At 37.4% G+C, this 12268-nt stretch overlaps 1 protein-coding gene across 3 annotated transcripts in view; it reads right to left on the minus strand.

Moving 5' to 3' along the window:
• Nucleotides 1-672: 672 nt before the first annotated feature.
• PSME4 (proteasome activator subunit 4) overlaps nt 673-12268 on the minus strand; it is a 62733-nt gene continuing 51137 nt past the window's right edge. For all 3 annotated transcript variants that reach the window (XM_068425428.1, XM_068425448.1, XM_068425438.1), the window contains 7 exons: nt 11948-12033; nt 10838-10966; nt 10183-10338; nt 5470-5632; nt 4037-4170; nt 2918-3056; nt 673-2290 (listed from right to left, as the gene is read on the minus strand). In XM_068425428.1, the coding sequence (XP_068281529.1) occupies nt 2922-3056; nt 4037-4170; nt 5470-5632; nt 10183-10338; nt 10838-10966; nt 11948-12033 (803 nt within the window). In that variant the 3' untranslated portion in view covers nt 673-2290; nt 2918-2921. The remainder of the gene's footprint in view (nt 2291-2917; nt 3057-4036; nt 4171-5469; nt 5633-10182; nt 10339-10837; nt 10967-11947; nt 12034-12268) is intronic.

The following is a 12268-nucleotide window of genomic DNA, read 5'->3' on the forward strand; positions in this document are numbered from 1 at the left end:
ATCCTATAGAACTGTACTTTGAATAGGTACTCTATTTTCTGGGCCATCTGTTTGGATCAAGTAATTTATTGCTAATTTATAAACAGCTCTTGTGAATTAGTACCAACCTACTTATTTGCCATCATAGCTCTGACTGCAGAATGATTCTCTACAGAGCACTGGATCCTCAACACCGCAACCAATTCCAGCTACACTTTAACTACAGATACATAAGAAAAGAAACTCCCAACGACAGTAAAAAGCAGCAGAGCTGGATCCTACAGTTAGCTGCCCCTACAGCGCATATAGTATCTGCTCCATCACTTAATCAGCCAACACATACTTCAAAGATGATCCTCTGCAGCAAAGACTTTCCATCACTTTTGAAGTCTTCATTCTATGAGCAAAACCCCCTCCACTTCAAACTACTTTCTCCAATTTTAAGTGTACTTCTCAGAAGTTTGTAAGATTTTTAGCAAGCCTCACCAGGTACAAAGTATTTTTACGTCAATATAAAAGCGAGTTTCCCAAGCATTAGAACTAGATCTGTAATTAATCCTTAATGCTGCCTTAACTCACTGCCAAATCCCACGATAAACACATGCCTCATACAAAAAAACCTCAAAAGCACAGTACACAACCTGAAGTTATAGTCTCAAAACAATAAACTTCCACTTCAGAAACACAAAAAAATGCAGATGTTACAAACAGTCCATTTATTGGGTCTTAAACTACGTACACAACTGAAATAATAATTTTGGCACTACGCTATACAGTGGTTACATCCGTGTGCTGACACTCATTAAACACTGCACCAGGAACACCGCTGTGCTTTGAAGTTTGGAATGAGTCACACACTCAGCAGGTAGATCGCTCGAAATGCATCAGTGCTCCTGTAGGCTCGCATGAGAAGTTGAAACACACACCAGTTTATGAAGTATTTCCATGTACCTCACATCCTAGGAACTTATCACACCAGAACAGGTGATGTCAGCATTTAGAGATGGCCACAACTGTTGCATTAAAATCTGAAGGAGACATAGTAATAATGAGATACAAGAAAACCAAAACAAAACCTCTGCCTTTCAGACATGAAGAGATATTCTGTTAAAGAAAATAATTTAAAAAACTAATAATGGCATTTGATTTGATACAAAAGCCAGAACTACCGTATTAACATCTAAGTATGAATCTTTACAAATTAATCTCACAATGGTGTTATGTAAAAGGTTGCAAACTGTACAATGTTTTGTCAATGCAATGCCTCTACAATTTATACAGTCTTTTACAACTATGTAACACATATTAAACCTGTTGTTAAACAGCCAATAGATACCAGTCTCTGAACAAAGCTGCAGGCAAGAAAATACAGAGCTTCCACCATTTTCGAACAAGATACACTCGCTCAAACAGTAACAATCTTTATGGGAATACGCTGTTAAAAACAGTCAGCCATTCAGTGCCTTTTCACACCGTGCATACATTTCATTCTGTGAATTCAACCATCACTTGATAGTCCATGATTTCATAACTGTGGGCTCTAATTATGTGGAAACACCCATATAGTCTTTCACCCTTAAAAATATGCAGATAACCACAGATTTTTATTCCACACGTCGTCAAGCTATCTATGAAGACCTGGCCAGGCAGTAAGAGCTTTCACTCCCCACTTTTTGTCCTGCCATCATCTCTACTGCACAGAGAAAATCAGCTATTTACATTTTGACAAGGAAGATACAAAAAGGCAATCCTGCCCTGAGGTGGACTGAATGATACAGAGCCCGTCACCTGACGGGCACTCGAATCCAAGTAGTGAAAAATAAACTCTGAGAAAGATCGGGTCCTGGTATTTGATGCTGACTAGGCAAGAAGTTGCATCAACAGAATTGGAGAGCTTCACTGAGAATGTTCTGGTTTGCAGCACTCTCTGGTTCTGCATATCTTTGATGTCGGAAACGGCTGGGAAGAAGGGTCAGGAAAAGAGGGTGAGAAACGTGCGGCGTAAGTCACTGTGTGCAAGAAAGCAGAAACAAGGCTGATGTGTAATGTGGGCCAACGACACGGGTCTTGCAATAAACTCACGATCAGGCTCTGCAAGCGCAGTTAGGAGGAGACTGTGGTGCTCCCACAGCTGCTCCCTGGGGAGACGAAATTCTTTTTGGAATTGAACCAGGTCTTTATGTTTGTATTTAAAAGTGGTTTTGATTAGGCATCAGGACTTCCAGCACAAAGTTTTCTACATGATAAATTTCTTTTGAGTTTCCTTTATTTTGCAGAAGGGTTCCTACATCCTCATTTTTCCAGAGGAAACCTGAAAAGAAAGAAGAAAGAATTCAAAACAAGATTACTGCCTCATGCTATTACAGAACAAAATGAAAATACAAAATAAAACTTCTCTTGGAATACTGTCACAAAACATCACAATACAATAGACATCAGAATCTTGTAGTGTAACAAAGAGAAACTCCAGGGATGGATTCACTCTTTGGGGACATGCCTGTGTGAAGAGACCAGGTAGTAAAGCCATAATGTGGAAGAGGAAACAGCTTGGTAGGAGTCATTCCCCTTCGTGAGATGTAGACAATATACTGGCTGGGTGGTAGGCTAAAGTCCTCAGAGGCATCAGAAGTACAAAGCAGCAAGTATCTTGCCTTTAGTGAAACTGCCAGGCATTTAAAAGGCAGAAAATGGAGAAAAGGAACATCAGTATTCAAGAAAACAAGTGTGAGTGTCTCAGCAAAACACTACTGTAATACAGGGACACACCAAAAGGTGGGCAATATTTAACCAAAATAAATCTGATCCTGAACAGACCACTGGAGGTGTGAGGGCCTTAATTCTCCCTGTGGTTTAGGGATTCCTCCCTAATCCATGCTAGACTTGAGAGCTAGAGTAGATTTCATAAGACTGATGTTTCTGTCAGTTTAATTAATCTTACCTAGCTACGCATAATAGCACGGTGAAACTAAGAGGTCAGTAAGCACGAGGAGCTGGTCATCCGTGAACTGCTGTTTGTGCTCCTGCCAGTTGTCATGATGGGTCCTCCGGAAATTTGACAGCGTTTTTTTCACAGTCATCTGCACAGCAGAATATCAATACTGTATCAGTTATGGATTTAAGCTCCGTGACAAAACAAACATTAAATACAACAAAAATAACTGCTGAGTACAGCAAAGTGTTCGAGCAAAGGTTAGAAGGGCTCTGGGGGATTCAGCCCAGTTCCCCAGTATTTTAATTTGTACAGTTCTGGTTAGTCTTTTGACCAGTGTCAGGACTCCAACATTCTTATTAAAAGGATTCTTTGGCCTACAATTTTGAGTTTGAAAAAAAATCAATAGATTCTTATAAAGAAAAAGGGAAATGCTTTTCCTCTCTTCCTTTCGCTTGGGTATTTCAAACCAATGGTTTAGGTCTCAAAACATGAGAAAGAGTTGCTGAATCACATAAGGTGCACAGAAGAAACAAATCAGAGGAAAACTATCTTCTGTTATTAAAATAATTAAGATAATTAATAAATCAACAAGAGAAAAGCCCAATCAGTTCAGCTTCTTTATTCAGTAAAGCACACCACAGCATAGTTTGTTAAATCTAAGGAATTGTTCAGCCCTAAGCTCTGGTTAAAACAGCAAAGGTCAACAAAACCAAATAGACAGGGCAAAAAACCAGAGTTAAAGGTAACTATTTCATTAAAAACTTGTGTCTAGGGCTGCTTATAAAACCTTGTTTTAAAAATTTCAGAGTGATTTTTTGGTTCAGGTTGATATTTTCTAGAATGGCATGCACGAAAGTGACATTTTTAATTAAAAAAGACTATTTTCCTCATTATATAGTTCTTGCAGCTTTCAGCTGATGCTTTAAATTTGAAAGCAAGACCAGAACTACCACAAAAAATACTTAAAGGCAGTCCATGACTTGACATGTATTTGGACCCACTTAATAAACAGCAGCAGGAACTAAGTTTCTTAATAGGTTCCTATTTTTTTCTAGGAAAGGGGAACTAAGAATGAGTCAAGAGTATTTTAATGTGTTATATGGACTAGAAAAATGATATTTTTACCTCAATGGGCTGAGGATCATTAAGATGGGCACTGAGATCCATCAAGAGCTGTGGCATCCAGGTGGGTACATCATACGGGCTCGACAAGATACAGGCGCTCAGTCCCAGCACACCGGCGTGGCGTTTGACCAAGTCTGCAAGTGCAGGGTATTAATTTACAGGGTGCAACTATCTTGTCTAAGACATCCCTCGATGACCCAGCCAAACTTAAAACTGGTTATCAGTGAAAATAAGGCTGTTTTTAACTGATGGGAATGACTGGAGAGAGCCTATATATTAATCAGAGGTGATCTAATTCGAATAACATACTGATACTAATATGGAGTGAGTTTTGACCCTGAATTAAAAGAAGAAAACAAATAACCCTGCCACAGTAGAGAGATCTCTAGCTTCTACAGAAAACCAAGTAGTTCTATAGACCATACAGTCAAATAAATTCATGTATGGATCTCCAAATGGCTTCTGCTTTCTTACATAGAATCATAGATTCATCCTATGATTCCATCTTTCACTTCTAATGGAAGAATGTGTAAAAAAAATTAATCTGCAACTGGTATATACTTTTAAACATTTCAAAAGCACTTCCTTCTCTTAAAGAATCTTTCTCTCTACTCAGTAAATAGCTCCTCAACTGCATCTCCACTGTTCCCTATTTCTGTGCTCAGAATGTTTTCCCAAACACCATAACTATTTAACAATGTGGAAACCAAGTCCTTCTGGGTCAGATGAATGTGACTCAGATGCACCAAGTCTTTGGTCAGAAGCCAAAGCTCCTAACTAAGGTTAAATAAGGGGCTTTTTTTTTGTTCTAGGGTTTTTTTTTTGTGTGTGTTGGGTTGTGGTTTTTTTAGAATTCAAAACCACACTGCTAACAAATAGAAAGTAAGGTGGGTAAGGAGTGAAATTATGTTGTAGCAGCTAAGGAGGTTTATTTACTGAGGAAACAGCTATCCCTCATCATCTGTGTTCTTAATTACATGAACTGTGCACATGGGAAATGGAGAAATCTCTTTAGTGTTAATTCTGGAAAAGTAATAAATCACTTTAACGTAGGAATACATCACAAAAAACATCACTTGCTTTTTTTTTGGTAGTAGTGTATTCTTATTCATCATTTACACTGTAAATCAAATTCTTGAAGCACTTAAGGATTAGGATCTGCACTACATGCACAGAAATAGACAATAAAGTACACAAGGACAAGTGGTTTGCCATTATGGTTATGAATGCTTACCAAGGAAAAACATTTGCATGGGCAAGAGGCCTTATATTTCTCTGGGTATATGTTCATTTTCTAAATAGTGCTTAACCACAGAACAAATCCTATTCCACCTGGAGTGCTTGCAGAATAAACACTTAAGCATAGCACGAATATTTATTTCTTCCTAACCTGTGGACATGCATGGTTTTAGTCCCTGAAGCACTTTTCTTACCACCAGAAGAAATTGTATCCACCACTGCACCCAGGTCTCGCTTTCGTTTTTTCGGTAACCTCATCTTGCACAGCTGTTCAAAATGGGTCTGCATGGGACCATCCATGGTGAGAAAGTTGCACTGTAGCAGCCCACTTAGCGTGGTGGCAGCCATTTCTCTCACCTGTGAGCAGAGAGAGCACGTACCACAATTACTAAACACATATGCACAGCAAGAAACAGGTATTTACGCTACTACTCTCCTTTCAAGCACATCCAGCCAGGCCATGTTACCAAACTCTGCCCAAGAAAAGTCTTTAAAGTATTATCCTGTTATCTCACAGATTGTAAACTACTACTAGTTTACTATACGGCTCTTTACAAATTAATAAACATAGTTCTCTTGTAATATAGAACTACCTCCACATAATTTGTCATAAAGTGACCTACTACTCAAGCAAATAATGTAATTTAATTCCATTGTCAAGACATATATATCAGATTAATTAGCTTTAGAAAGCTTAAAACCAGACTTTGAATGAGAACAAGATGCACCACCCCAAATAATCAACTGCTTTACAAAATTCCTAATAGTCTCTGTATTAACATTAGTTTTACTGAGGAAAAGAGAGTATCCTTTATTCAAAAGCATTTAGTTTTCCCCCTCAAATGTCTGTGGAGACACTAGAATTGACAAAGGCAGAAGGGCCTTTCCAAGAGAAGGTGGAAGGTGTGTTCATGAGACACCAAAGCTGATTCTGTTCTACACGTAGCACAGGAGTTCTTTGAGAGATACAACAGACGCTGGATTACTCAATGACAACTAACTTCCCTGGTTTATGGTCAACACTTCAGTTCTGTAACACTCCAGCATTATTTACTTCGTTGTCCTGAGTACCAGTTCTTTTCACTGCATGAATAAAACCAGAATTCCACGTTGGAAAAAAATTCTTCTCTTCAGTAACAGAGAAACACAAGAGAACTAAGTTTTCGTCTGTTGCCAAACCATTCAAGACACAGATCTCCTTTTCCATTCTTTTCCAAACAGCCACAACACATTGTTAGTGGATTATGAGTAGAGACAACTCAATCACTTGCTTTTTAAAAGCAAGTATAACCCAGCAGTATTGCTAACTTATCTACTCATCTCTCCTAAAACCACACAGAACTATAAGATTACATTTAAACTGGAGTCCCTCCGAAACTCACTTCCACTTTCAATAACTGCAGGCTGACAAAACCCCCCAACATTTACAACCTTGAAACCAAATCAACGCGTTGGAACGCTGGCAGCAGTCACCAGATTTTTGCTAAGTACATACTGTTACACGTAAGTGTACACAGAACATTGGTCTGTCTGGAGCACAAACACCTACCAACGCTCTGAATCCAATGCAGCAGATCATAATGAATTACATCCTTGAACACAATGATCTGAACCTTCACAAAGCAATAAGCATAGCTGCGGGTGCTGCAATAACTAAACATAGTAAGTTAACAACAAGCTCTTGAGACTTCATTCCATTTAAATTTCTACAACATATTATTCAAACGTGCTCGACTTTGTTAACAGCATAAAGAAGTACGAAGGGAAAGTCTGCCAGTGTTGTTTATCAGCAATTTGTGAGTCTCTTAAGAACTAAGCTATTAAGTGAAACATGATGTGCTAATGCAAGACCCAGAATAGAAAGAAGCTTGGCTGTAAAGCGAGCAAGCTCCCTAGTGAACTCATTTACATCATCTTTCACTGTCTCAAAACCACTTTAATTTCTAAATTAATCATCTAACTAACAGGAATGCTTTGCTGCAAGGAGCACCTAGAAGCAAAGCCTTTAAAATCATACATTAACGAGCTAATCATTCATCACAACATCTGACACTAAATAATCTACAGATCATCACACTCACAGGATGACTTACAGACTATAAAAAGTGCAGAGGAGTAGCAGAGGAATACTCTTCCTATCAAGTACGGTTTGGGTGGGTTTTTTGGTCAGAATTGACTGACCAAGATCTACAAAACTGTAACAATATCAAAACAAAACCACTCAAGAACATAAGCAAGACCTAAGTGCAGTACTTGCAAGGGGCTACCTACACAGAGAGAAAATATTCCCATTACTGTAATATTGCAGTGTAACATGAAAAATCTTTATCCAGACATAAGTGCTATGCATTCAGTACACTCATTTATAAAAAATATATATGAATATAATGAAGCACCTACCCAGACAGCTTCCTAGATCAAATTATGGCTGAGAAAACTGTAAGAAGGATGCTTTCAGATTAACTAGGCTAGCACTTTAACCATAACTCCAAGTTGAAGACAGTAATTTTCACTTTTCCTCTAATTCTGACTGAGTAAATAGAATTATTTAGTGCAAAACATGCTTTCCCAAACTCAAATCATTGCTGCAGAGCTCTGCAACTGCCTACATGACATGAAAATTTAGACGTGATATTCCATGGTGATTACACTGCTGAACACAGAGGTGGTTTTTCAGGACTATGGACTTTCTCCCTTTATCAGCTGCAGGGTCACATTAGCTCCTACATTCATAGTACTCCATCAGCTCCATGATTGCTCTGACTTCAGCAGGAGAATCTCCCCTGACACCATATAAGTGCAGCATCCTTCAATTCTAGAGACTTATGCTTCAAGTTGGATGCATGAAATTTGTGTTGCTAGAAGACAGACTGTCCTATGACCCACGCTCACTTTGGTTTGCAGTCATGTTGCTCTTTGACAGTGTGGTCACCTGACACTGTCATCTGCCAAGGTTTGTTGCAATGATTTTATGAAAAAGTATGAAATCACCAGGAAGTCTGAGAATTCTAGCAAGATTAGAAGTGGAAACTGTATATTAAAGCAAAGATCAAGATGATCAGGATCATTCTATCTGGCACCTTTGTATCACAATGAGTAAAAAAGTATCTTTAAAGCCAAGGTTCAAAATGTCAGTTCCACAGGGTAAAGACATCAAATACCAGTTAAAGCTAGGGATTCTCTTGAAAGCACTCTGCTCTTAAAAATCCAGCGTTAAAAAAATACATAGGAATTACTCTGCAAGATATTGCACCATGCCAATTATTATCAAGAAAGAACAAGATTACTTTCCAAAGAAAACTGAAAGCTTCCATGGTAACAACACGATCATAAGTGGTTATGAACATAGATAAGCTTTTTTGATTTGCATCTCTTGTAGTGCAGAAGAATAAAGTACATTTAAAATAACTAGATAAATTGTATTAAAGTGAATAAAAGGTGTTTGTCACAATGACATGAGATTATGAGGTGAGTGTCCTGACTGGTGTGGGAAACATCTTGGATCACCAGCTTTTGCTTTCCAGCTCGCTATGGCAAATAGTGACATGACAGACATGAGAGAGCTCATCTGAATACTGCAATTGGCATGGGTGGGTAGAGATTGTAATGTCAAACCTTTTAAGCCAGAAATTTTAATTTGTATATTCAAATTATTTCCAATTCACTGCTCTCAAAAGCAAGCTTCACATCTCAGGTGTAACTACTGTTTTAAATGGAGCTTCAGGAAGACCTAAACCAGGATGTTTGTTTTGGCAGAAGGGTGTTACACTTCAGAATCTTCTCTTCTAGAAAAAAAAAAAGCACCCAAGCACCCAAAAGAAGGATTTCATTGAAATTTGCCAACAGCACAAAGAACAGGGAAAATGATGGTGCAGGGTAAATGGAACAGACTGGAGGTTAACACTAAAGATTCTTCACTGTGCTTGAACGTGATCAAACATGCTTAAATTCACATAATTTAATAAAAGCCTTCAGTTCTGTAAATTAGTGATACAGAATAAAATACCTGCATGATTTTCCCCCAGCTTTTGGAAGCCTGACAAATAAGAGTCAGTGATTCCCATCAGGCACCTTTGCCCACATCTCCTGCCCCGAGAACAAGTTTATGATTCTGAAAGCCCTTCTAAGAGCACACTGAGCATTCATGCACAGATCTTCAACAGCACACATGTATCACAGCAAAGAATTCGATTTTATATCCTTCCATTTATATATACTGAAGTATGACTAGCTCAAGAGACCTACAAAAACTTGTCAGACTGACAAGTAAGCTTACAAACTATTATCTTTTTGAATCATGTAACACCATCAGTGACAGCATCTGCTAGACAAATTCTGTCCTATTATGCATGCATCTTTCACAAAACTAAGGAAAATCTACTTATAATTAAAAAAATATTTCCTCAGTGAGCTGGGTGTACAAAAAAGTATTTTTGTCATTAATAAGCGGATATGATTAAATGGGAAACAGACCTACAGAGTAATAAATAGTGGGTTTATACAGCTTTCACATAGGAAGGCATTTTACCTTGTTGGAAGTTGACATTTCTCCCAACATCCATGCTAGTATTTACAGTAAAATGATGATATCCCTATTTCAGCTGTACTTCAACCAAGAATGAAACAAAGCAATGTTCCATTCTGCTGAAAAAGTAGGAACAGTGGAACTTTAAAAAATCACTAATGAAGTATTTTTTAAGCAGCAGTTTTCCTGGAATAGAATATTAAAAGAAAAAATGGAATATGAAAGAAATAAATCCTATAAAGCTAGTTATATTTTCAAAATAGGAAGAATGAGCTAGAAATACTTGCTGTATTAATTTACAACCAGTAGCTTTTTCATACAACTTGGCAAGGGCAAGAAGCCAGTCATGTGAAACAAGCATTTCAGACAAGGTAGTACTTGCCTCAAGCTGTTCATCTTCCAGGAGTTTTATAACCAGCCATCTAATGTCATTGACTGCTTCTTCATTGTGGAGAAAGATAAAGAGATTGTAGAACACCATGGTCTGGAGGTAGGTTAATATGGTGTACCTAGCGTGCCAAGAATTGCTTCTTGCTGTCTACAAGTAAAAATAAAAGTATGAGAAAGGAAGGATGTGAAGGAACACAGCTACCCGATGTAAAGCTAACAATATTTAAGAAAAAGCTTTTGGGGACAGTTGCAAGTAACTTCCCTTATTCAGATATTTTTGTTTCATACACTCCTCGATTTCCAAAGCACACAATTATTATTTAAATAATAACTTATTACAGGCTTAACGTCCAAAGCATACTGTTATTTAACAGATACCTAATACTGAACTAAATTTTAATTTATTAAAATATGGTTCAATTTTTTATCAAGATACAAGTGGTTTAAGTGTTTGGAAGTAGGAAACAAAACAAAATACACTCGTTGTTTCTCAAAAATGTTTTAAAACACTTCTAATAAATTCTTTCCTTTCACCTCTACGAAAATCAGTATTTGATTCTCTTCACATCACAACTATTGTATCACCTTTAAAAAAAAAAAAGCACAGAGTGAATCAGATAATATGAAGCTATTTAGACCATACTCACTTGTTTTAGCACCTGAAGTACCAAAGGCACTTGCTGAGGATACAGCAAACCCTGAGACATTAACGACAAGCACATCTTAGCATCTCTTTTGAGCTCATCATAGCTATTGTCATTTTCTACTGGTGCAATCTATAGAACAAGATCAGAGAGAGGGGGGAAAAAAAAGGTTAGTGTTAGTAAATAAGCATTGGCAACAGCAAAATCCTGAAACTTTCTAGTTTAATCTCATGAAACCAAAGTTATCTAGGAAAAATACAATCAATACAATGCTGAAAGATTAAGTTAACTATGAAAAACAATCAATATAATGTTAAAATAGGCTCAGCAATAAGCTGTGGAAAAAAGTGAATAGAATAGTAAGATCCTTGTTCCTTGCACCATATATCACTTATCTAAACAGTACGGCCAGCCTGAAGCTCTTAAGGAGGATTAAACGGGTGCTGTTAAGACTTTGGTTCCCCATTGCCATTCTTTTGGTATCAAATCCAATTATTTTCATATTTTAGATGTAGGTCCAAAACTGAGAGAAAGCTTTATCAGTATTTCAAATGCACTTTCACATTAGTAAACCTTTATTTTGTGGTCACATACATTACTGTTGGATAATTGACTCATGTTTATGTAAAGTAAGACGTATGCTTCGGAGCATGCAAATATGTATTATTTCAGATATGTAGCACTGAATGACCCAGCTTCATGAAAGAATACAAGGATTAAAGGTGCCAGGAAAAACAAGAGAAGTACCACCATGTAGAAAGAATTGTGTAATCATGGAATAAAAGAAAACAGCTAAAGATAAGTATCAGAACAGAAACAACATACACTCGTTCATGAATTAAACACTTTTTTCCACCATGAATTGAACACTTTTTCCCCCCCAAATTACACATGTCCAGGGCATTCACCCACAAGTCATTATTGTCAGGAAACCATTTATCAGCTGTAAACACACATAAGCATAAAAAAACCCCATTTGGGCCTCCTCAGTATGCATGTTTATTACCATTATTGGTTTTCTTTTTATTTGAAAAGTCCCTTATAACTTTGCTTTATATATAGAAGCCCTCTTCAATCAAACATGACTAATAAAGCAGCAATTAAAGCATATACCTTGAAAAATAACGGTAAAAGCTGGAGTTGCTCTGTGACAGCTGTAGAGAAGGACCGTCCTGCACTTGCCATCAGCCACTTCAGAACTGTTTTCATAAAGAGAAACGATCACTGATTCAGAAGATAAAAAATAGTAACAATCACAAAACAAATTATAGACCAAATTTATTAATGATTTTCACACATTAGAGTGGACCTATACTGGTAGCTTGACCCTGTAAAGGTGACTTTATAAACCTCAACCCTGAAACAACAGATACCTTGTTGCAGCACAGATCCGAGGTGAAATTGTGTACTACAACTATATGACTTGCAGACTTC

Source organism: Nyctibius grandis, chromosome 1 (genome assembly GCF_013368605.1).
Source record: "Nyctibius grandis isolate bNycGra1 chromosome 1, bNycGra1.pri, whole genome shotgun sequence".
Taxonomy (NCBI): Eukaryota; Metazoa; Chordata; class Aves; order Nyctibiiformes; family Nyctibiidae; genus Nyctibius; species Nyctibius grandis.